General features: G+C 46.6%; 2 protein-coding genes across 2 annotated transcripts in view; both read right to left on the reverse strand.

The window, feature by feature from the left end:
• Window positions 1-2,225: 2,225 nt before the first annotated feature.
• LOC121532962 lies at window positions 2,226-10,356 on the reverse strand. The gene is made up of 5 exons (XM_045205813.1): window positions 10,140-10,356; window positions 6,174-6,548; window positions 5,008-5,986; window positions 4,687-4,749; window positions 2,226-2,677 (listed from the first exon to the last, which is right to left on the reverse strand). Exons 2-5 carry the CDS (start codon window positions 6,543-6,545, stop codon window positions 2,226-2,228), a joined length of 1,866 nt encoding a protein of 621 aa, XP_045061748.1. The 5' UTR covers window positions 6,546-6,548; window positions 10,140-10,356.
• si:ch73-74h11.1 (desmoglein-2) overlaps window positions 10,356-25,889 on the reverse strand; it is a 34,176-nt gene continuing 18,642 nt past the window's right edge. Inside the window, exons 7-12 of the mRNA XM_045205814.1 lie at window positions 23,596-23,781; window positions 23,305-23,425; window positions 22,831-23,167; window positions 19,632-19,774; window positions 13,168-13,389; window positions 10,356-10,714 (exon numbers count right to left, since the gene is read on the reverse strand). Of these exons, the coding sequence (XP_045061749.1) occupies window positions 10,362-10,714; window positions 13,168-13,389; window positions 19,632-19,774; window positions 22,831-23,167; window positions 23,305-23,425; window positions 23,596-23,781 (1,362 nt within the window). The 3' untranslated portion in view covers window positions 10,356-10,361. The remainder of the gene's footprint in view (window positions 10,715-13,167; window positions 13,390-19,631; window positions 19,775-22,830; window positions 23,168-23,304; window positions 23,426-23,595; window positions 23,782-25,889) is intronic.

The raw sequence follows: 25,889 nt of genomic DNA on the forward strand, positions 1-25,889 counted from the left end.
TTAGAACAGGAGTGGGAACTACAGTGAGGGAAAAAGGTATTTGATCCCCTGCTGATTTTGTACATTTGCCCACTGACAAAGAAATGATCAGTCTATAATTTTAATGGATGGTTTATTTGAACAGTGAGAGACAGAATAACAACAAAAAAATCCAGAAAAATGCATGTAAAAAATGTTATAAATTGATTTGCATTTTAATGAGGGAAATAAGTATTTGACCCCCTCTCAATCAGAAAGATTTCTGGCTTCTAGGTGTCTTTTATACAGGTAACGAGCTGAGATTAGGAGCACACTCTTAAAGGGAGTGCTCCTAATCTCAGCTTGTTACCTATATAAAAGACACCTGTCCACAGAAGCAATCAATCAATCAGATTCCAAACTCTCCACCATGGCCAAGACCAAAGAGCTCTCCAAGGATGTCAGGGACAAGATTGTAGACCTACACAAGGCTGGAATGGGTTACAAGACCATCGCCAAGCAGCTTGGTGAGAAGGTGACAACAGTTGGTGCGATTATTCGCAAATGGAAGAAACACAAAAGAGCTGTCAATCTCCCTCGGCCTGGGGCTCCATGCAAGATCTCACCTCGTGGAGTTGCAATGATCATGAGAACGGTGAGGAATCAGCCCAGAACTACACGGGAGGATCTTGTCAATGATCTCAAGGCAGCTGGGACCATAGTCACCAACAAAACAATTGGTAACACACTACGCCGTGAAGGACTGAAATCCTGCAGCGCCCGCAAGGTCCCCCTGCTCAAGAAAGCATATATACAGGCCCGTCTGAAGTTTGCCAATGAACATCTGAATGATTCAGAGGAGAACTGGGTGAAAGTGTTGTGGTCAGATGAGACGAAAATCGAGCTCTTTGGCATCACCTCAACTCGCCGTGTTTGGAGGAGGAGGAATGCTGCCTATGGCCCCAAGAACACCATCCCCACCGTCAAACATGGAGGTGGAAACATTATGCTTTGGGGGTGTTTTTCTGCTAAGGGGACAGGACAACTTCACCGCATCAAAGGGACGATGGACGGCGCCATGTACCGTCAAATCTTGGGTGAGAACCTCCTTCCCTCAGCCAGGGCATTGAAAATGGGTGGTGGATGGGTATTCCAGCATGACAATGACCCAAAACACACGGCCAAGGCAATAAAGGAGTGGCTCAAGAAGAAGCACATTAAGGTCCTGGAGTGGCCTAGCCAGTCTCCAGACCTTAATCCCATAGAAAATCTGTGGAGGGAGCTGAAGGTTCGAGTTGCCAAACATCAGGCTCGAAACCTTAATGACTTGGAGAAGTTCTGCAAAGAGGAGCGGGACAAAATCCCTCCAGAGATGTGTGCAAACCTGGTGGCCAACTACAAGAAACGTCTGACCTCTGTGATCGCCAACAAGGGTTTTGCCACCAAGTACTAAGTCATGTTTTGCAGAGGGGTCAAATAATTATTTCCCTCATTAAAATGCAAATCAATTTATAACATTTCTGACATTTTTCTGGGTTTTTTGTTGTTATTCTGTCTCTCACTGTTCAAATAAACTTACCATTAAAATTATAGACTGATCATGTCTTTGTCAGTGGGCAAACATACAAAATCAGCAGGGGATCAAATACTTTTTTCCCTTACTGTATGTAGGAAAAAAGGAGAAACAGACTGTAGAAGAGACGGTGTGATGTATAATGGTATTAAAAGGTATTAAAAGAGTTGATCAGAGTAATTGCATGTAAAACATGACAGTCTGTGCTAACAGGTGCATGTGCAATTTTTCTGACTCATGGTTAGAGTGAGATGAGAGTTTTGTGGTGAATGTGTGAAGTCGCTCTGCAGGTCTGGATGGGCTCAATCATGGATGATCTTTTATGTAAGTATGTTTGGTCTTTCAGTTTGTGTGGCTCTGGTCAAAAGTAGTGCACTGTATAGGGAGTTTGTGATTTTCTCAGTGCCCCAAGGGGAATCATAACAGATTATATTTTATGACACCTATGAGAACCACAGACCTAAGACAGTTTGTGTCTCAAATGGCTCCCTATACAGTGCACTACTTTTGACCAGAGCCACACAAACTGAAAGACCAAACATACTTACATAAAAGATCATCCATGATTGAGAAACCAATGACTGACAAACATAAACCTGTGAAGCAAAACCAATCAACAAAAACCTATTAACAGAAAGACAGATATATACAAAAAAACTCATTCTCTCCACATGACTGTGAGTGCAAAGAGCTCTCACTGTTGCTTGCACTTTGCTGTGGGACTCTTTGGACTCTTGGGAGTAGATTCTTTCTTGGAGCCCATCCTGAATTTGTTACGGAAAGATGAAGCCAATGGCTTTGGGGCCTGTTCTGTCCTACCAGCCGCCCCTGCGGCCTCACCTGATGCCTCACCTGCTGTCTCACCCGCAGCCTCCACTACTGTCTCATCCACTGCTGCACCTGCCACTGCACTTATAGCCTCACTTGCCTCAACAGCAACCTCACCTGCAGCCTCTGGTGTTGAAGGGGTCACCTCTAGCTCCTCGGCCAGTTCTTTGCTAGGGAACTCAACCTCTTCTGTAGCTACTGTGGACTCTGTCTGTTGGTCAGCACTAGCCTCCACTTCCTCAACTGTCTCAACAGCAGACTCCACCTCCTCTCCTGCTACATTCTCACTATCATCTACTTCTACTCTTAGTGTTTTGCCTTCAGCGATTTGGCGAGAGGTGACCAGACTCTCCTCCGCCTCTTCCTCCACCTCTTCCTCCACCTCTCCCTCCACCTCTCCTTCCACCTCTTTCTCCACCTCTTCCTCTCCTTCCACCTCTTCCTCCACCTCTCCCTCCACCTCTTCCACCTCTCCCTCCACCTCTCCTTCCACCTCTCTCTCCACCTCTCCCTCCGCCTCTCCCTCCACCTCTCTCTCCACCTCTTGCTCCACCTCTCCCTCTCCTTCCACCTCTTCCTCCACCTCTCCCTCCACCTCTCCTTCCACCTCTCTCTCCACCTCTCCCTTCGCCTCTCCCTTCACCTCTTCCACCTCTTCCTCCACCTCTCCCTCCACCTCTCCTTCCACCTCTTTCTCCACCTCTTCCTCCACCTCTCCCTCTATCTCTCCTTCCACCTCTTCCTCCACCTCTCCCTCCACCTCTCCCTCCACCTCTCCTTCCACCTCTTTCTCCACCTCTTCCTCCACCTCTCCCTCCACCACTCTCCCCTCCTCTACTCTCCTTCCACCTCTCCCTCCACCTCTCCCTCCACCTCTCTCTCCACCTCTCCCTCCACCTCTCCCTCCTCCTCTTCCTCCACCTCTCTCTCCATCTGTTCCTCCACCTCTCCCTCCACCTCTCCCTCCACTTCTTTCTCCACCTCTTCCTCCACCTCTCCTTCTATCTCTCCTTCCACCTCTTCCTCCACCTCTCCCTCCACCTCTTCCACCTCTCCCTCCACCTCTCCTTCCACCTCTCTCTCCACCTCTCCCTCCGCCTCTCCATCCACCTCTCTCTCCACCTCTCTCTCTACCTCTCCCTCCCCCTCTTCCACCTCTTCCTCCACCTCTCCCTCCACCTCTCCTTCCACCTCTTTCTCCACCTCTTCCTCCACCTCTCCCTCTATCTCTCCTTCCACCTCTTCCTCCATCTCTCCCTCCACCTCTCCTATCTGAACACTCAGCGCTGCCTCCTCATCTCCCTGACTTCCCTCCTCCTGGACATCAGTGACACTATGTGATATTGTCTGATTCTGCTGCAACTCTGACACCAATTCCTCCTCAGGACTACCCTCTTCTTCTTGGCCATCAAGTGCACTGTAAGCTGCTATGAGCAATTCTGATTTTAAGAAAACTTCCTCAGGTGCTTTCCCCTCCTCTTTCTGGTTATCTGTGAGGCTATCTACTATGAGCTCATCTAACTGAAGTTGTGACATCACTTCCTCCTCAGATGTACCCTCCTCTTGGCTATCAGTGACGTCATCAACTGTGACCTGATCTTGCTGTGCTTCTAATACCATCATCTCTTCTGTCTCAGTAATACCCTTCTCTAGTTGACCGTTAGTGACTGGATCCAACGTTAGCTCAACTTCCTGCGATTCTGAAACCACTTCCTCCTCCGGAATCTGTTCTGTTGATTCTTCCTCGGCTGGCTGATCTGTACCAACTAGATCTATAATGTCTTCTTCCTCGGCTGGCTGATCTGTACCAACTAGATCTATAATGTCTTCTTCCTCGGCTGGCTGATCTGTACCAACTAAATCTATAATGTCTGATTCGGCCTCGACTACCATGGACACATCCTCATCGGACAGCTGGTCCTCAGAGTCAACTAGGCCTTCTTCATCAAGAGCTCCAGAGACTTTATTTAATTGAGTTGATGCATCTTCCTCTGTTGGATGGCTTGACTCAGTGGGTTTGTCTGTTAGTTTGTGTTCCAGTGACTCAGATGGCTCAACCGGTTCTGTTGATGGCTCTGAGGCTAACGCTAAAGTTACGGGTTCTTCCTCAGTAACCTCAGTCACAGCTGTTTCTGTTGTCTGTTGTAAAGGCTCCTCTTCCTCCTCCTCGTCCTCTTCCTCCTCCTCTTCCTCGTCCTCCTCCATTTCCTCCTCCTCTTCCTCCTCCTCCTCCTCCTCGTCCTCTTCCTCCTCCTCCTCCTCTTCCTCGTCATCCTCCATTTCCTCCTCCTCCTCCTCCTCCTCCTCCTCCTCCTCTATTTGCTCACCTGGTTCACCATGGCCCTCAAACACCAGTTTCCTCTCAATCTCTGCCACTGACTCAACTGACTCTGGTATTTCAACAGTAACTGGAGTCGGTTGAGATTCACCTGTTGGCGCTGCCCCCTCCCTCTGTCCAGGGCGACCCCCTGGGGGGCTCTGTGGCACCCACATTGGGACTCCCTGTGATCCTATAACTAAATGCCCTACCCCCCCAGGCCCCATTCCAACCGGCCCAACCCCAATAGGCCCACCCCCAACCTGCCTCACCCTTGTAAAGGTGTGTCCTGGCATAACACCATACACACTTCCACCACCCCCACCCACACCCTGGGCTGCCAGGCCTACAACCCCCTGAGGGGGAGCAGCCTCCTTCACCAGGAACGCACCCCTGGGCAAACTGCCCTGAGAAGGTACACCTGGGACCCCAGACCACACCTGGGGCTCTCCACTTACATTAACCTGCCTTTCCATGTAAACATAGTTACCATCAGGGCTGTGCCCCACTACAGACAGGCCTCCCAGGCCACCCCTGCGTAGGGAGCCTTGGATCCACCCGGGGCTTCCGGGACTACCCAGCGCCAGCATGGTGGGGCTTCCTGGGCTACTGGGACTGATAGGGCAAGTGGAGGTCTCTGATATGACCCTGTTGCCTTGGATGACAAGGCCTCCCAGGCTTCCCATGCTTCCAGACCCAGGGGGCCCGTTGAGCACTACCATACGCTTTAGGTTGGTGGCAGAGCTGCCATCAGCCAGTACATACTGTATGGGCTGCATCGTGGGCTGCATCATGGGCTGCATCAAAGGCTGCATGGTGGTGTAGTACATAGGCTGCTGTTGCAGCAGAATCGTCTGGGTAGGGGGGGGTGGGAAAGTGGCGGACTGACTAACGTTAGAGAAGTTACTAACCCCAGTGGCAGAGGGACTGGTGGGAGGTGGTTGGGAGATATTGACTCTGCTGGTGCTGGTGGACGATTGGTTTATATTGACATTGCTAACGGAAGATTTGGTGATGTTAACATTGCTGGTGGTGATGATGCTCTCTCTTTTGATTTCAGGGAGTTTTGGCTCGACGATGCGCTCCACCATTCTGGGTTTGGGTTGAGGTTTGGGTTGAGGTTTTGGAGGAGAGCAGATGTCAGCCAGGGTCTTGAACTTTAGCCCCAGGTCATTGAGGAACTGGAGGTCATTGTCAGATTCCAGGAGGCTGCAGCAGCCCACCGAGCCCACAGGAGAGCCCTGACCCTCATAGTCATACACCAACATACTGTCTTTCAGTGGAGGGTTTTGAGATGCACATGCCACTTTCTGCATGAGGGAATAAGAGAGACTCATTTGTGACATAGCGAATGCCTTTTGTGATCAGAACTTAGATTGTACATTGTATATGCTCGAGACCTAATGTTGTATATGTTCGGGACCTAAATCAAATGTGGTCATATAAGACATTTTAAAAAGTTTCCGCATTATTGAAATACAGTATTGTCCCATTTACCTGTGAGTAGTAGTCATCCAGGAAATCACATGGGAGTGCTATGTCCTCATAGATGTCTTGTTTGACATGTGAGGTATGTGTGGCATATCTGGAAAGCATTGTGTTGCTTCCCAGCCCCATACTAGCCTCAAAGCTTCCACAATTCTGGAGTCCATAGGTGTATCCCATCTCCATGCCCATAGGCCTGTGGCTCTGCTCCCGACGCAGTGTATGCATGTCCTCACTGGAGACCCCACTGGTCTGGCGTATAGTGTTTGTAGTATTACGTGAGGATTTTGTGGCGATGTTTGCTGCCTGAATTGATTCTGATCCTAGTGTTCCTAGTGCAGCCCTTCCATCAGTTCCAGTTGTAGGAACACTGAGTAGGGGCATCTCCTACACAAAAAACAAAGAACAAATAGACAATCAAACAGACATGTTGATACATCTCGAATAACCATGGGAATGCAACACAATCTTAAAATAACCTATTTTACGTACAAATGTATGTGGACACCCCTTCAAATTAGAGGATTCGGCTATTTCAGCCACACCCGTTGCTGACAGGTGTATTAAATCAAGCACACAACCATGAAATCTCCATAGACAAGCATTGGCAGTAGAATGGCCCGTACTGAAGAGCTCGTCATAGGATGCCACCTTTCCAAAAAGTCAGTTCGTCACATTTCTGCCCTGCTAGAGCTGCCCCGGTCAACTGTAAGTTCTGTTATTGTGAAGTGGAAACGTCTAGGAACAAAAACGTCTCAGCCGCGAAGTGGTAGGCCACACAAGCTCACAGAACGGGACCGCTGAGTGCTGAAGTGCGTAGCGTGTAAAAAAAATAGTCTGTCCTCAGTTGTAACACTCACTACCGAGTTCCAAACTGCCTCTGGAAGCAACGTCAGCACAATAACTGTTCGTTGGTAGCTTCATGAAATGGGTTTCCATGGCCGAGCAGCCGCACACAAGCATAAGATCACCATGCACAATGGCAGGTGTCAGCTGGAGTGGTGTAAAGCTCACTGCCATTGAATCTGGGTTTGGCGGATGTCAGGAGAATGTGCCAACTGTAAAGTTTGGTGGAGGAGGAATAATGGTCTGGGGCTGTTTTTTCATGGTTTGGGCTAGGCCCCTTAGCTCCAGTGAAGGGGAATCTTAATGCCACAGCATACAATTACTGTACATTCTAGACGATTCTGTACTTCCAACTTTGTGGCAACAGTTTGGGGAAGGCCCTTTCCTGTTTCAGCATGACAATGCCCCCGTGCACAAAGCGAGGTCCATACAGAAATGCCCGACCTCACTAATGCTCGTGGCTGAATGGAAGCAAGTCCACTCAGCAATGTTCCAACATCTAGTGGAAAGCCTTCCCAGAAGAGTGGAGGCTGTTATAGCAGCAAAAGGGGGACCAACTCCATATGAATGCCCATGATTTCGTAATGAGATCTTCGACGTATGTAGTGTATTAACGTAAAAGCATGAAAAATGTATGTAACTGTCACACCCTGGCTCTGGGACTCTATTTGTTGAGCCAGGGTGTGTTTATTCTATGTGTTTATTTCTATGTTGGGGGTTCTAGTTTGTTGATTTCTATGTTTGCCTGAGTGACTCCCAATCAGAGGCAACGAGTGTCAGCTGTTGGCTGGTTGTCTCTGATTGGGAGCCATATTTAAACTGTCTGTTTTCCCTTTGTGTTTGTGGGTTTTTGTTCCGTGTTCGGTCATTGATACCGTGGACTTCACGAGTCGTTTCTTGTTTTGTATTGTGTTTACACTTTAACTAATTAAAGTATGTTCGTTCATCACGCTGCGCCTTGGTCTACTCCTTACCTCGATCGTGACAGAAAAACCCACCATGCAACGACCAAGCAGCGTGTCCAGGGGCAGCTCTTGGGCTGGACATGGGAGGAAGCGCCGGGAGAAGAGACGGTGGAGGCGCGCCGTAGAGAGGAGCAGGCAGCCTGGACATGGGAGGAGATATTGGACGGTAAAGGGTCCTGGACTTGGGAGGAAATCCTGGCCGGGATGGATCGCCGTCCATGGAGTGAGACAGTGGAGAGGCGACGGAGAGAGGAGCAACGGCGTGATCAGGGTCGTCGTCGGACGGTCGAGAGGCAACCCCAGAAAATTTTTAGGGGGGGGCACACGGCATGGACGACGGGGCTGACGGAGGCAGAAAAGGGGCGGATCCAGAAGGCCACCAGGTTACGGATACACCGCCCTGTACGTCCTGTGCGGATGCCTCACACAGAGTGTGTGAGGGTAGGCATTCAGCCAGGACGGGTTGTGGCCGCTCTTCACTCCAGGTCTCCTATCCGTCTCCACAGCCCGGTTCGGCCTGTCCCTGCTCCACGCACCAAGCCTACGGTGTGCGTCGCCAGCCCGGTTCGGCCTGTCCCTGCTCCACGCACCAAGCCTACGGTGTGCGTCGCCAGCCCAGTCCGGCCTGTCCCTGCTCCACGCACCAAGCCTACGGTGTGCGTCGCCAGCCCAGCCCGGCCTGTCCCTGCTCTACGCACCAAGCCTACGGTGTGCGTCGCCAGCCCAGTCCGGCCTGTCCCTGCTCTACGCACCAAGTATACGGTGCGCGTCGCCAGCCCAGTCCGGCCTGTCCCTGCTCCACGCACCAAGCCTACGGTGTGCGTCGCCAGCCCAGTCCGGCCTGTCCCTGCTCCACGCACCAAGCCTACGGTGTGCGTCGCCAGCCCAGTCCGGCCTGTCCCTGCTCCACGCACCAAGCCTACGGTGTGCGTCGCCAGCCCAGTCCGGCCTGTCCCTGCTCCACGCACCAAGCCTACGGTGCGCGTCGCCAGCCCGGCCCGGCCTGTTCCTGCCACTCGCACCAAGTCTACGGTGCGCGTCGCCAGCCCGGCCCGGCCTGTTCCTGCCACTCGCACCAAGTCTACGGTGCGCGTCGCCAGCCTGGTCCAGCCCGTTCCTGCCACTCGCACCAAGCCAGGGGTGCGAGTCGTCAGCCTGGTCCAGCCCGTTCCTGCTACTCGCACCAAGCCAGGGGTGCGAGTCGTCAGCCTGGTCCAGCCCGTTCCTGCTACTCGCACCAAGCCAGGGGTGCGAGTCGTCAGCCTGGTCCAGCCCGTTCCTGCCACTCGCACCAAGCCAGGGGTGCGAGTCGTCAGTCCGGTGAGGCCCGTTCCGGCTCCACGCACCAAGCCAGGGGTGCGCATCATCAGCCAGGTCCGGTCCTTTCCTGCCTCACGCACCAAGCCAGGGGTGCGCGTCGTCTGTCCGGCACAACCCGTGCCTGGGTCACCGGTGCCTAACCAGGTACCGGTCAACGGCTCCACTACGGAGTTGAAGCTAACCGCTCCTGCTACGTCCAGTCCAGCTCCAGCCAGCGGGGCCAGACCGGACCAGGGGCGCTATGGGGGGTTTGTTGGAGGGTGGTGGGCAAGGCCGGAGCCAGAACCGCCGCCGAGGAGGTATGCCCACCCAGCCCTCCCCTGTTTTGCTCTTATTGAGCGCGGTCGCAGTCCGCGCCTTTAGGGGGGGGTACTGTCACACCCTGGCTCTGGGACTCTATTTGTTGAGCCAGGGTGTGTTTATTCTATGTGTTTATTTCTATGTTGGGGGTTCTAGTTTGTTGATTTCTATGTTTGCCTGAGTGACTCCCAATCAGAGGCAACGAGTGTCAGCTGTTGGCTGGTTGTCTCTGATTGGGAGCCATATTTAAACTGTCTGTTTTCCCTTTGTGTTTGTGGGTTTTTGTTCCGTGTTCGGTCATTGATACCGTGGACTTCACGAGTCGTTTCTTGTTTTGTATTGTGTTTACACTTTAACTAATTAAAGTATGTTCGTTCATCACGCTGCGCCTTGGTCTACTCCTTACCTCGATCGTGACAGTAACATACAGTATGTTGATGTTTGTAATTGTGAAGATTTTACATATAATAGCTATACGTCTCATAACAGACATATAAACTGACAAAATAGTTACAATGTCAATATGGGAACTTGAATAAGGCCTCACCTTATCCTTTCCCTTTCCCTCAGTGTGGTAGGATATGAGGTATTCCTTGGCATTGAACGGCAGGTCAGTGAACTGGTCAGCGAAGGCTCCTCCCCTACACTGACATAACAGCAGCAGCAGAGGCACCACTGCAAACACAGAGACAAGGAGACACACATCAGGGTGAGTATAAATGTGTGTGTGCGCACGTGTGTGAGTGTCTATCTGAACTGACGTGTGTTCCTAATAAACTTGTGAGGCATGACTTGACTTCACTGTGTGTGTTTGTGTGTGTGTGTGTGTGTGTGTGCAATATGAAATATGAGTGTCTTTAGCATAGCCCAACTCACATAGCAGAACACAGCTGGCTATGATGAGCAGTCCAATGGCGGGGGTACCAATTTTGGCGGAGGTGGTCTTCTGGAGTAAACTGATAGCCCTGGAGCCACAGTCTTTCCCCTCTGAACAGGTACATACCTCCACCTTGAACACCTGTGGCTCTAGGCAGGACAGGCCCTGCTCATCTGCTACCGCCACGATCACCTCATACTCACCCGGCCACAACGCCTCAATAGATCGCAAGACAGCCGTCGTGCCTAGGATAGGGAGGGATGGAGAGAGAGATACTTTACTGTGAAACATCTCCATGAATATGGATGAAATGTTTTGACTCACTGCATCATTACAGTGCATATCAACTTAATTTATGTTGGTAACCTCTTACTTTTATGTAATTTATTTTAATATCATTTTTTGGGTGAGGGGTTTGAGTGCTAGTGCAAACAGTTAAGGGGACAGAGAACAGCATTGTCTACTTCCTCTTCCTAGTGATAAACAGTTAGACAATGGACAGTATATACAGTGCCTTCAGAAATTATTCATACCCTTGACTTATTCCACATTTTGTTGTGTTACAGCCTGAATTCAAAATGGATTAAATAATGTTTTTCTCTCACCAATCTACACACAATACCCCATAATGACAAAGTGAAAACATGTTTTTAGAATGTTTTTAAAATGTATTTAAATGAAATACAGAAATATCTCATTTACATAAGTATTCACACCCCTGAGTCAATACATGTTAGAATCACCTTTGGCAGCGATTACCGCTGTGAGACTTTCTGGGTAATATTATTTGCCCAATATTATTTTCAAAATTCTTCAAGCTCTGTCAAATTGGTTGTTGACAGTGGTGGAAAAAGTACTAAATTGTCATTACTGAGTAAAAGTAAAGATACCTTAATAGAAAATGACTGAAGTAAAAGTGAAAGTCACCTAGTAAAATACTACTTGAGTAAAAGTCTAAAAGTATTTGGTTTGAAATATACTTAAGCATCAAAGTAAATGTAATTGCTAAAATATACTTAAGTATTAAAATCGTATTCCTTATATTAAGCCAAAAAGACGGCACAATTTTATTTTTTAAATGTATTTATGGATAGCCAGGGGCACACTCCAACACTCAGACATCATTTACAAATAAAGAATTTGTGTTCAGTGAGTCCGCCAGATCAGGGGCAGTAGAGATGACCAGGGATGTTCTCTTGATAAGTATGTGAATTGGACCATTTTCCTGTGCTGCTAAGCATTCAAAATGTAACGAGTACTTTTGGGTGTCAGGGAAAATGTCTGGAGTAAAAAGTACATTATTTTCTTTAGGAATGTAGTGAAGTAAAACAAAAAGTTGTCAAATATATAAATAGTAAAGTACAGATACTAAAAAAAACTAGTTAAGTAGTACTTAAAAGTATTTTTACTTAAGTACTTTACACCACTGGTTGTTGATAATTGCTAGAAAACCATTTTCAAGTCTTGCCATAGATTTTCAAGCAGATTGAAGTCAAAACTGTAACTCGGCCACTCAGGAACATTCACTGTCTTCTTGGTAAGCAACTCCAATGTAGATTTGGCCTTGTGTTTTAGGTTATTGTCCTGCTGAAAGGTGAATTCATCTCCCAGTGTCTGGTGGAAAGCAGACTGAAGCAGATTTTCCTCTAGGATTTTGCCTGTGCTTAGCTCCATTCTGTTTATTTTTTATCCTGAAAAACTCACCAGTCCTTAACGATTACAAGCATACCCATAACATGATGCAGCCAACACTATGCTTGAAAATATGGAGAGTGGTACTCAGTAATATGTTGAATTGGATTTGCCCCAAACATAAAACTTTGTATTCAGGACAAAAAGTCAATTGCTATGCCACATTTTTTTTGCAGTATTACTTTAGTGCCTTGTTGAAACAGGATGCATGTTTTGGAATATATATTCTGTACAAGCTTCCTTCTTTTCACTCTGTCAATTAGGTTAGTATTGTGAAGTAACTACAATGTTGTTGATCCATCCTCAGTTTTCTTCTATCACAGCCATTAAACTCTGTAAATGTTTCAAAGTCACCATTAGCCTCATGGTGAAATCCCTGAGCGGTTTCCTTCCTCTTTGTAAGGAAGGACACCGGTATCTTTATAGTGACTGGGTGTATTGATACACCATCCAAAGTGTAATTAATAACTTCACCATGCTCAAAGGGATATTCAATGTCTGCTTTGTTTTACCCATCTACCAATAGGTGCCCTTCTTTGCGAAGCATTGGAAAACCTCCCTGGTCTTTGTGGTTGAATCTGTGTTTGAAATTCACTGCTTGACTGAGGGACCTTACAGTTAATTGTATATGTGGGGTGCAGAGATGAGATAGTAATTCAACAATCATGTTAAACACTATTATTGCACACAGAGTGAGTCCATGCAACTTATTATGTCACTTATTAAACACATATTCACTCCTGAACTTATTTAGGCTTGCCATAACAAATGGGTTGATTACTTATTGACTCAATACATTTCAGCTTTTCATTTTTAATGAATTTGTACACATTTCAAAAAACCTAATTCCACTTTGATATTATTGGGTATTATGTGTAGGCCAGTGACAAAAAAATCTCAATTTAATCCATTTTAAATTCAGGCTGTAACACCACAAAATGTGGAAAAAGTCTAGGGGTATGAATACTTTCTGAAAGCACTGTACATTTTCCTGTACTGTTCTTACCATTGATGTGTTCTATTTCCCAGTTGCCACGTGTCCCCTCAGCCACCACGGTGAAGGTGAACGGAGCTCCATTGGGCGAGATGTCCTCGTCGAATGCAGTGGCGTTGACTGTACGTTTGCCCGAGCACACTCTCTCATAGGTAGTGGTCAGCATGGGGCAGTGGTCGTTGGAGTCCTGGACCTGGATGGCTATGGTGCCCGTGGCCGTCTTAGAGGGCATATCTGTAAAACAATACATGTTTTCATAGTCAAACTCATATAGAGCACAGTTTCAGGCATGCTAATGACAAGTCTTATAATGCATTGTAACTGGATCATATTGCATTATACTGTACCTTTCAGCATTGAGTGAAGTGTTACCGCAGGGACAGTACTTTGGTTTGATACACTCTTAGAAATAAGGGTTCCAAAAGGGTTCTTTGGCTGTCCCCATAGGAGAACAATTTTTGGTTCCAAGTAGAATGCTTTTGGGTTCCATGTAAAACCCTCTGTGGAAAGGATTCTACACGGAACCCAAAAGGGTTCTACCTGGAACCAACCCACTTGGCACAGACGTCAATTAAACATCTATTCCATGTTGGTTCAATGCTATTTCATTGAAATTACGTGGAAACAACGTTGATTCAACCAGTGTGTTCCCAGTGGGAAAAGGGTTCTACCTGGAACCAAAAAGGGTTCTTCAAAGGGGTTCTCCTATGGGGACATCCGAGAAAAAAACTTTTAGGTTCTAGATATCACCTTTTTTTCTAAGATTGTAGCTCTGGGATCTTAATTTTTATTTACAGTGCCTTCAGAAAGTATTCACACCCCTTGACTTTTTCCACATTCTGTTGTGTTACAAAGTGGGATTAAAATGGATTTAATTGTCATGTTTTGTCAACGATCTACACAAAATGCTCTGTAATGTCAGTGGAAGAAAAATTCTAACATTTGTAAAAGATTCAATGCGATGCATTGGAAAACCTCCCTGGTCTTTGGGGTTGAATCTGTGTTTGAAATTCACTGCTCGACTGAGGGACCTTACAGATAATTCTATGTGTGGGGTACATAAATTAGGTACTCATTCAAAAATCATGTTAAGCACTGTTATTGCACACAGAGTGAGTTCATGCAAATTGTTAAGCACATTTTTACTCCTGAACTTATTTAGGCTTGCCATAACAAAGGGGTTGAATACTTATTGAATCAAGACATTTCAGCTTTTCGTTTTAAATTATAACTCCACTTTGACATTATGGGGTATTGTGTGTAGGCCAGTGACACAATATCTCAATTTAATCCAGTTTAAATTCAGGCTGTAACACAACAACATTTGGAAAGTCAAGGGCTGTGAATACTTTCTGAAGGCACTGTACAGTGAGGGAAAAAAGTATTTGATCCCCTGCTGATTTTCTACGTTTGCCCACTGACAAAGACATGATCAGTCTATAATTTGAATGGTAGGTTTATTTGAACAGTAAGAGACAGAATAACAACAAAAAAATCCTGAAAAATGCATGTAAAAAATGTTATGAATTGATTTGCATATTAATGAGGGAAATAAGTATTTGACCCCTCTGCAAAACATGACTTAGTACTTGGTGGCAAAACCCTTGTTGGCAATCACAGAGGTCAGACGTTTCTTGTAGTTGGCCACCAGGTTTGCACACATCTCAGGAAGGATTTTGTCCCACTCCTCTTTGCAGATCTTCTCCAAGTCATTAAGGTTTCGAGCCTGACGTTTGGCAAATCGAACCTTCAGCTCCCTCCACAGATTTCCTATGGGATTAAGGTCTGGAGACTGGCTAGGCCACTCCAGGACCTTAATGTGTTTCTTCTTGAGCCATGTGTTTTGGGTCATTGTCATGCTGGAATACCCATCCACAACCCATTTTCAATGCCCTGGCTGAGGGTAGGAGGTTCTCACCCAAGATTTGACGGTACATGGCCCCGTCCATCGTCCTTTTGATGCGGTGAAGTTGTCCTGTCCCCTTAGCAGAAAAGCACCCCCAAAGCATAATGTTTCCACCTCCATGTTTGACGGTGGGGATGGTGTTCTTGGGGTCATAGGCAGCATTCCTCCTCCTCCAAACACGGCGAGTTGAGTTGATGCCAAAGAGCTCGATTTTCGTCTCATCTGACCACAACACTTTCACCCATTTCTCCTCTGAATCATTCAGATGTTAATTGGCAAACTTCAGACGGGCCTGTATATGTGCTTTTTTGAGCAGGGGGACCTTGCGGGCGCTGCAGGATTTCAGTCCTTCACGGCGTAGTGTGTTACCAATTGTTTTCTTGGTGACTATGGTCCCAGCTGCCTTGAGATCATTGACAAGATCCTCCTGTGTAGTTCTGGGCTGATTCCTCACCGTTCTCATGATCATTGCAACTCCACGAGGTGAGATCTTGCATGGAACCCCAGGCCGAGGGAGATTGACAGTTAATTTTTGTTTCTTCCATTTGTGAATAATCGCACCAACTGTTGTCACCTTCTCACCAAGCTACTTGGCGATGGTCTTGTAGCCCATTCCAGCCTTGTGTAGGTCTACAATCTTGTCCCTGACATCCTTGGAGAGCTCTTTGGTCTTGGCCATGGTGGAGAGTTTGGAATCTGATTGATTGATTGCTTCTGTGGACAGGTGTCTTTGATACAGGTAACAAACTGAGATTAGGAGCACTCCCTTTAAGAGTGTGCTTCTAATCTCAGCTCGTTACTTGTATAAAAGACACCTGGGAGCCAGAAATCTTTCTGATTGAGAGGGGGTCAAACACTTATTTCCCTCATTAAAATGCAAATCAATTTATAACATTTTTTACATGCGTTTTTCTGGATTTTGTTGTTGTTATTCTGTCTCTCACTGTTAAAATAAACCTACCATTAAAATGATAGTGTCACGATCGTCTGAGGAAGCGGACCAATACGCAGCGTTGCGAGTGAACATAATGACTTTATTAAATAAAGCAACCACGAAAAAACAACAAATGACGATAGTGAAGTCCTCTGTAACACTGACAGAAACATGGAACAAAAACCCACAACCAAACAGTGAAACACAACAGTTTAAATATGGCTCCCAATCAGAGATAACGAGCCGACAGCTGACACTCGTTACCTCCGATTGGGAGTCACACGACACCAATCAACGACCTAGAAATAGACACCCAGAACTCCCAACCTAGAAATAAACGTGACAGACATGCAAACATAAACAATCACCCAAAACCCAACAAAACAACATACACCCTGGCTCAAATACACAAGTCCTGGAGCCAGAGTGTGACAGTACCCCCTAAAGGTGCGAACTCCGGGCGCACCAGCATACAGTCTAGGGGAGGGTCTGGGTGGGCGTCTGTCCACGGTGGCGGTTCTGCCCCTGGTCGTGGTCCCCATCCCACCTTAGTCACCACCCGCTTCCCTAGCCTCCTCCACATGACCACCCCCCAACTAAACCCCACTGGGTTAAGGGGCGGCACCGGACTAAGGGGCAGCACCGGACTAAGGGGCAGTACCGGACTAAGGGGCAGTACCGGACTAAGGGGCAGTACCAGGCTGAATGGCGGATACTGGCTGGACGGCTCTGGCGGATCCCGGCTGGACGGCTCTGGCGGATCCCGGCTGGACGGCTCTGGCGGATCCCGGCTGGGCGGCTCTGGCGGATCCCGGCTGGGCGGCTCTGGCGGATCCCGGCTGGACGGCTCTGGCGGATCCCGGCTGGACGGCACTGGCGGATCCCGGCTGGACGGCTCTGGCGGGTCCTGGCTGGACGACTCTGGCGGATCCTGGCTGGACGGCTCTGGCGGATCCTGGCTGGACGGCTCTGGCGGATCCTGGCTGGCTGGCAGATCCTGGCTGGACAGCTCTGGCAGATCCTGGCTGGACGGCTCTGGCGGATCCTGGCTGGACGGCTCTGGTGGCTCCTGGCTGGTCGGCTCTGGCGGATCCCCGGCTGGACGGCTCTGGCGGATCCCGGCTGGGCGGCTCTGGCGGATCCTGGCTGGCTGGCGGATCCTGGCTGGACAGCTCTGGCAGATCCTGGCTGGACGGCTCCTAGCGGATCCTGGCTGGACGGCTCTGGCGGATCCTTGCTGGACGGCTCTGGCGGATCCTGGCTGGACGGCTCTGGCAGATCCTGGCTGGACGGCTCTGGCGGATCCTGGCTAGACGGCTCTGGCGGATCCTGGCTGGCTGACGGGTCTGGCTGCTCATGGCTGGCTGACGGATCTGGCTGCTCATGGCTGGCTGACGGATCTGGCTGCTCATGGCTAGCTGACGGATCTGGCTGCTCATGGCTGGCTGACGGATCTGGCTGCTCATGGCTGGCTGACGGATCTGGTTGCTCATGGCTGGCTGACGGGTCTGGCTGCTCATGGCTGGCTGACGGATCTGGCTGCTCATGGCTGGCTGACGGATCTGGCTGCTCATGGCTGGCTGACGGATCTGGCTGCTCATGGCTAGCTGACGGATCTGGCTGCTCATGGCTGGCTGACGGATCTGGCTGCTCATGGCTGGCTGACGGGTCTGGCTGCTCATGGCTGGCTGACGGATCTGGCTGCTCATGGCTGGTTGACAGATCTGGCTGCTCATGGCTGGCTGACAGATCTGGCTGCTCATGGCTGGCTGACGGATCTGGCTGCTCATGGCTGGCTGACGGATCTGGCTGCTCATGGCTAGCTGACGGATCTGGCTGCTCATGGCTGGCTGACGGATCTGGCTGCTCATGGCTGGCTGACGGGTCTGGCTGCTCATGGCTGGCTGATGGTGCTGGCTGGGCGGCTAGCGGTGGAGGCGGACCCCAGCCTCGGATTGCAGTCATCACCTCCAGCAGGACGGCTCCCATCCGCATGAGCCGCTCCTGCCGGTCACGAACCCGAGCCTCCAGTCCAGCATAGGCTGTGTCGGCTCCTGCTGATTCCATAGCAGGTGTATGATTCTGTCTGGCGGAAGGCTCTAGCGGCTCCGGTCTGGCGGACGGCTCTGAAGGAACAGGCCGGGCTGGGCTGGTGACGCACCCCGTAGGATACGTGCGTGGAGCAGGAACAGGCCGGTCCGTGCCGGGAACACACACCACTGGCCTTAACTGGGGATCAGGAACGGGCCGGACCGGACTGGTAACACACTTCAGTCTCTCATGCCGTGCGACAACAACTTCCCTCCCTCTACTCGCCAATGGCTCCCGTAATCCGATAGCCTTCTCTCCACATCTCCCTGTGGCAGCCTCCTGCTGCCCAGGCGCCCGCCATGTGCCCCCCAAAAAAAATTTTTGGGTAGTACTCCCGGGCTTCCAGCCTTGCCTCCGTGCTGCCTCCTCATATCGCCTCCTCTCGGCTTTAGCTGCCTCCAGCTCTTCACGAGGGAGGCGATATTCTCCCGGTTGTGCCCAAGGACCCTTACCATCCAGTATCTCCTCCCATGTCCATGAATCCTTTATGGGTGGATATAAATCCTGTGTAGGTGGATCCTGTTGCCGCTTGACACGCTGCTTGGTCCTTTTATGGTGGGTTTTTCTGTCACGATCGTCTGAGGAAGCGGACCAATACGCAGCGTTGCGAGTGAACATAATGACTTTATTAAATAAAGCAACCACGAAAAAACAACAAATGACGATAGTGAAGTCCTCTGTAACACTGACAGAAACATGGAACAAAAACCCACAACCAAACAGTGAAACACAACAGTTTAAATATGGCTCCCAATCAGAGATAACGAGCCGACAGCTGACACTCGTTACCTCCGATTGGGAGTCACACGACACCAATCAACGACCTAGAAATAGACACCCAGAACTCCCAACCTAGAAATAAACGTGACAGACATGCAAACATAAACAATCACCCAAAACCCAACAAAACAACATACACCCTGGCTCAAATACACAAGTCCTGGAGCCAGAGTGTGACAGATAGACTGATCATTTCTTTGTCAGTGGGCAAACGTAGAAAATCAGCAGGGGATCAAATACATTTTTCCCTCACTGTATATCTAACCATTTTTATTATCTGGAGAAACTCTGATTAGTTTTCAGTTCTGATGGATAGACGTGTTGCTTCATGCTGTTATTTTTGACAGGCATATCTCCATCGTCATCACATTTGATTCCCTTAGTTGAGCAATGAGCCTACACCCTGAATAGTTAAGCTGTTTGAACGGGCCTGTCTCTGCTGTGCTTTCCAAGATGAATTATCTCCGGGCAAATATTTCCACCCGCTCTCATAAACATTGAACTTGTTAAGGGAAGATGAGAGTTGAGCAACACACCCAGCTGTATTAGATTAGAAACTCAGTGGCAAGAAGGCCGGGGCAAACAGCACAACAAGACAAGAAGATAATTTTTAATTATGAGAAGTATTTATGACAGTTACTGTTGAGGCTAACTTCTAACAGGCTAACTTTCATATTCATGTAGAAGAATGAAGAAGAATGAAGATAGTATTTTAGTCAATTTCTGTATTAAGCCCTAGCTAGCGTCTAAAGTATCTTACAGTACCTTGAGTAATGCAGAGTATCTTGGCAAAGTATGTCCCATTCACCAAGAACTTAGACTCTCGATCTGGCGTCTTGATAAGTCTGATCTCAGCTGTCTTGTCATCGATGGTCACCCAGTTGTCTGGGTCATAGGCTTTGGCATACCTGGAAAATGCAGTAAGGAATATGGATTTATATGAAGGAAACAACTCACAGATGCATTAGGAGTCTGAATATGTCACTAACTCTTGGGTGATTCCTAATGAAACTAGAACAAAAAATACCACTATTTGGTTATTTAGTAGAACGGTCCTTTGGAGAAAGGATTGTTGACATACAGTACTAGTCAAAAGTTTGGACACACCTACTCATTCCAGGGTTTTTCTTTATTTTTACTATTTTTTACATTGTAGAATAATAGTGAAGACATCAAAACTAGGAAATAACACATATGGAATCATGTAGTAACCAACAAAGTGTTAAACAAATCAAAATCTATTTTATATTTGAGATTCTTCAAATAGCCACCCTTTGCCTTGATGACAGCTTTTCACACTTTTGGCATTCTCTCAACCAGCTTCTAGTCACCTAGAATGCATTTCAATGAACAGGTGTGCCTTCTTCAAAGTTAATTTGTGGAATTTCTTTCCTTGTTAATGCGTGTGATACAATCAGCTGTGTTGTGACAAAGTACGGGGGGTATACAGAAGATAGCCCTATTTGGTAAAAGACCAAGTCCATATTATGGCAAGAACAGCTCAAATAAGCAAAGTGAAACGACAGTCCATCATTACTTTAAGACATCAAGGTCAGTCAATACGGAACATTTCAAGAACTTTGAAAGTTTCTTCAAGTGCAGTCGCAAAAATCATCAAGCGCTATGATGAACCTGGCTCTCATGAGGACCGCCACAGGAATGGAAGACCCAGAGTTACCTCTGCTACAGAGGATAAGTTCATTAGAGTTAAATGCTTCACAGAGTTCTCAACATTAACTGTTCAGAGGGGACTGTGTGAATCAGTCCTTCATGGTCGAATTGCTGCAAAGGAACCACTACTAAAGGACACCAATAAGAAGAAGAGACCTGCTTGGGCCAAGAACACGAGCAATGGACATTAGACTGGTGGAAATATGTCCTTTGGTTTGGAGTCTAAATTGAAGATTTTTGGTTCCAACCACTGTGTTTTTGTGAGACGCGGTGTGGGTGAACGGATGATCTCCGAATGTGTATTTCCCACCGTAAAGCATGGAGGAGGAGGTGTTATGGTGTGGGGGTTTCAACAGGACAATGACCCAACACACCTCCAGGTTGTGTAAGGGCTATTTGACCAAGAAGGAGAGTGATGGAGTGCTGCATCAGCTGACCTGGCCTCCACAATCCCCCGACCTCAACCCAATTGAGATGGTTTGGGATGAGTCGGACGGCTGAGTGAAGGAAAAGCAGCCAACAAGTGCTCAGCATATGTGGGAACTCCTTCAAGACTGTTGGAAAAGCATTCCAGGTGAAGCTGGTTGAGAGAATGCCAAGAGTGTGCAAAGCTGTCATCAAGTCAAAGGGTGGCTATTTGAAGAATCTCAAATATAAAATAGATTTTGATTTGTTGAACACATTTTTGGTTACTACATGATTCCATATGTGTTATTTCCTAGTTTTGATGTCTTCACTATTATTCTACAATGTAGAAAATAGTAAAAATAAAGAAAAACCCTGGAATGAGTAGGTGTGTCCAAACTTTTGACTGGTACTGTATATTTGACATTTGTATCTTAAAGTGTAAATACTTCATTGAAGTTTAAGACTCCGTAATGTTTAATCTGTACATTTGTATTTATTATGGATCCCCATTAGCTGCTGCCAAGGCAGCAGCTACTCTTCCTGGGATCCAGCAAACTTAAGGCAGTTATAAATTTTTTAAACTATACAATACATTCATAACAGATTTCACAACATATTAAGTGTGTGCCCTCAGGCCTCTACTCTACTACCACATATCTATAACACTAAATCCATATGTACAGTTGAAGTCGGAAGTTTACATACACCTTAGCCAAATACATTTAAACTCAGTTTTTCACAATTCCTGACATTTAATCCTAGTAAAAATTCCCTGTTTTAGGTCAGTTAGGATCACCACTTTATTTTAAGAATGTGAAATGTCAGAATAATAGTAGAGAGAATGATTTATTTCAGCTTTTATTTATTTCACAACAATTGTTGGAAAAATGACTTGTGTCATGCACAAAGTAGATGTCCTAACCGACTTGTCAAAACTATAGTTTGTTAACAAGAAATGTGTGGAGTGGTTGAAAAACGAGTTTTAATGACTCCAACCTAAGTGTATGTAAACTTCCGACTTCAACTGTACATGCATGTATAGTGCGTATGTTATCGTGTGTTTGTATGCATGTGTCTATGTTTGTGTTGCTTCACAGTCCCCACTGTTCCATAAGGTGTATTTTTATCTGTTTTTTAAGTCAAATTTTATATATTTGGCAAATTTGTAAATATATTGTTGAACATAATATAATATACATGCATATCAAAGTGGGATCTCTGCTACTTTTAGAGTTATGACCCAATTTGTAAGCCTTACTAACAGAGTGAATGTTAAAAGGATTCAAAATGGTCGCCATTTGCAGGATGTGCAATGATACAAGTAAAAAGAGGGATGTGATTGGTTACACTGCCTACTATGCCTACTATGCCAGTTTCTCTGTATAAAATGGGCCATAACTTTAAAACTAACAGAGATCCCACTCTGGAACTTTGATATGCCCGTAGAGTATTATGTTAAACTATATATAGAAACATTTGTCAAATCAAATGTTTTATATTTTCAATATTCATGTTTATAGTTTTCAATATTCATAAATGTATGTAAGAAATGTGTAATTGAAATCAAAATACTACACCAACTTTAGCTTTGTAGCACCTACATCATGGAGTCTCAAAGAGGCCTGGGTAAGGCCAAAATGTCACTAATATTCTAATTTAAATCAATTATGCTTTAAGATGCAAATGTCAAATATATGTAAACAATCCTTCCTCCAAAGGAGGATTACATTTAGTGAAAATCCTCAAAAACATGTTTGTTTTTTAGTTTTAGTTTTGTGAGGAGTCACCCTCTTGTGTTTTTGGCATCTTAACTGTTATATTACTGTTGATCACCAGACTCATAGTTTTACCCATTTCTGGTCGTTTCCTTGGTCAGCCCACTAACCTGACGTCCTCAGCAGGCTCCCCTGTATCTCCGTCCACAGCAGGGTATGAGGCGATCACTCCATCCTTCTGCATTTTGTTGGGATCCTCAGAGACAGGCACAGGCTTGGTGCTGGGCTTAAATGCTGGACCTTCCGGCATGTTGTTAATTGCGATCGAAATCGGGTAGGTCTTCCCCCCTTTAGGCTTCGGCTTCGGCTTTGGTTTCAGCTTCCCATTGGGACCAGGCTTAACCCCAGTCCCACCACCTACCCCAGGCCCAGCTCCAGCATTTACATCCACATCCACCCCTGCATTCACCCCCACATTTCCACCAATATCTACACCAACATCCACTCCTACATCAACACCAACTCCAGCCCCAGCCCCAGCCCCAGCCCCAGCCCCAGCCCCAGCCCCAGCCCCAGCCCCAGCCCCAGCCCCAGCCCCATCTCCTGCCCCAGCCCCAGCCCCAGCTCCAGCTCCAGCTCCCGGCCCTCCCCCTCCCCAGCATAAACATCCACATCCATCGCTACAGCACTCCCTACAACAAAAGGAGCTACGTTCTCAATGAGTAGTCCAAGCTCCAGTTTCTGGACTTCCTCGAAATCTACTGCCTGTGGGTTTGAGATGAGGAAATAATATAGTAAACTCTTAGACATACTGCATCAATAGGCATCTACAGAACTGAGTTTGACAACTCAAACCATATGTGAAAATACAGTCAGATAACATAAGCTCAAAAGGTCCAAACAACATTGAGTGAGGTCTCAGAGTCCAGTCATACCTTGATCAGCTTCAGAATGCCTTCATTGGTGTCTTGGTCCGTCTCGATGGAGAATAGTCCGTCCTCGTTGCCTTGAGTGATGTGAAAGACAGCCCACCAGTTATCTGTGTGTTCTAGATCTCTGTCCACTGTTTTGATCCTCATCACAATGACATCAGCAATGTTCTCGTCAACTTTCCCTGCATACTGACAGAACAATGGCAGGGATCAGTCTCAACAAATATACAGTATGTTTCTGCCATAGGTAACAGGCTGAGTTCACTTTATTATTTGATCCCCCACGTTACAATGGTACAGTACAAATATAAATGACAAGCTATAGTTTGACCTATTATGATTGTTCTAGCTAAAATGGCAGCCAGATACAGTGCCTATAGAAAGTCTACACCCCCTTGAACTTTTTTCACATTTTGTTGCGTTACAAAGTGGGATTTAAATATATTTCATTGTAATTTTTTGTCATTGATCTACACAAAATACTCCATAATGTCAAAGAGAAAATAAAATTCTACAAATGTTTACAAATGTTTACAAATGTTTATAAATGTAATCACTAAAATATAGTCGTTGCATAAGTATTCACCCCCTTTGTCTAGGCAAGCCTAAATTAGTTCAGATGTCAAATCTGGCTTAACAAATCACATAATAAGTTATACGGGGTCACTCTGTGTGAAATAATAGGGGTTGACATGATTTTTGAATGACTACCCCTTCCTCTGTCCCCCATACATACAACATCTGTAAGGTCCCTCAGTCAAGTATTGAATTTCAAGCACAGATTCAACTACAAAGGCCAGGGAGCTTTTCGAAAGCCTCATAAAGAAGGGCAGTTATTGGTAGATGGGTAACAATAACAAATCAGACATTGAATATATCTTTAAGCATGGTCAAGTTAATATTTATGCTGTGGATGATGTATTAAACCACCCAGACACATCAAAGATGTAGTCGTCTGATAGAGGAATTTGTATGTGTAATGTAGAATAATGACTAAAGTGTTCCACCCCGATAGTGTATAAATGTGTAAACTGTGTTAGAGTTATAAGAAAATAGAACCACTAACAGGGAAGATGTTAGAAACTGTTGGAGACGAGCATTCCATAGTAAGGGGACCTAGAAACTGCTGAAACATTCTATACTGTGGAAAGTTACAGGCCACCTAAAGGTGGGCGGAGAAAAGTCCTTTGTGTGGATGCATATAAAAAGGCTGTGTGCGTTTTTAGCGCCAGAGCGCTCTCTGAATAAAAATGCTGATCTCTTGCAGACTGGATAATTTGTTTAATTCATTATTAAACCAGAGCCTTACACCCTCTGGGAATTATTCAAAGCTTGAGTTATGATTAGAGATAGAAATTCTCGTGACAATTGGTCCTTTGAGCTGGATCTCAATACCCGTTCTCTGTCATTCCGGGGGACACCGAAAACCGTGCACAGGCGGATGATACATCCGGGAAGTAAATCCTCAAAGGAGGTCCGGGAATTAACTGGGGATGAAAGGTATATGGAGTTAAAGGATAAAAGAAATATATATATATACAATGGACCCAGATGGAAGACAAAGTATGGGTTTATTGGACGTCTCGATGTAGACAAGTTAGAGTCTATGATTAAACAGATGCATGTAAACTGTGGTATGGATCTGAAAAAACAGCAGGCAGAGGGGGTAGATACAGCCAAGGTATGTTTATCAGAAGCTAGAAAGAGAGTGGAAGGAAACAAGAGAAAGGAAGTAAGGGAGCAGGAAAGTAAAGAGGAGGTTAAGGTCCCATCTGCTCCTCCGGGGACAAAGAGGTTGTATCCAGTCCTGGCAGAACAGGCTTGGAGGGAAAACGCATATAAAAAGGCTGTGTGTGTTTTTAGTGCCAGAGCGCTCTCTGAATAAAAATGCTGATCTCTTGCAGACTGGATAATTTGTTTAATTCATTATTAAACCAGAGCCTTACACCCTCTGGGAATTATTCAAAGCTTGAGTTATGATTAGAGATAGAAATTCTCGTGACATCGTCCCTCTGAACTGAGCTGCAAGACAGGAAGGAAACTACTTAGGGATGTCACCATGATGGTGATTTTAAAACAGCTACAGAGCTCAATGGCTGTGATGGGAGAAAACTGAGGATGGATCAACAACATTGTAGTGACCACAATAATGACCTAAATGACAGAGTGAAAAGAAGAATACAAATATACAGAATATGTACGCAACAAGGCACTAAAGTAATAATAAAAAAATAAAAACACGCAAAGCCTTATGTTTGGGGCAAATCCAACACAACACATCACTGAGTAACTGCCTC

Source organism: Coregonus clupeaformis, chromosome 20 (assembly GCF_020615455.1).
Source record: "Coregonus clupeaformis isolate EN_2021a chromosome 20, ASM2061545v1, whole genome shotgun sequence".
In the NCBI taxonomy this organism is placed as follows: Eukaryota; Metazoa; Chordata; class Actinopteri; order Salmoniformes; family Salmonidae; genus Coregonus; species Coregonus clupeaformis.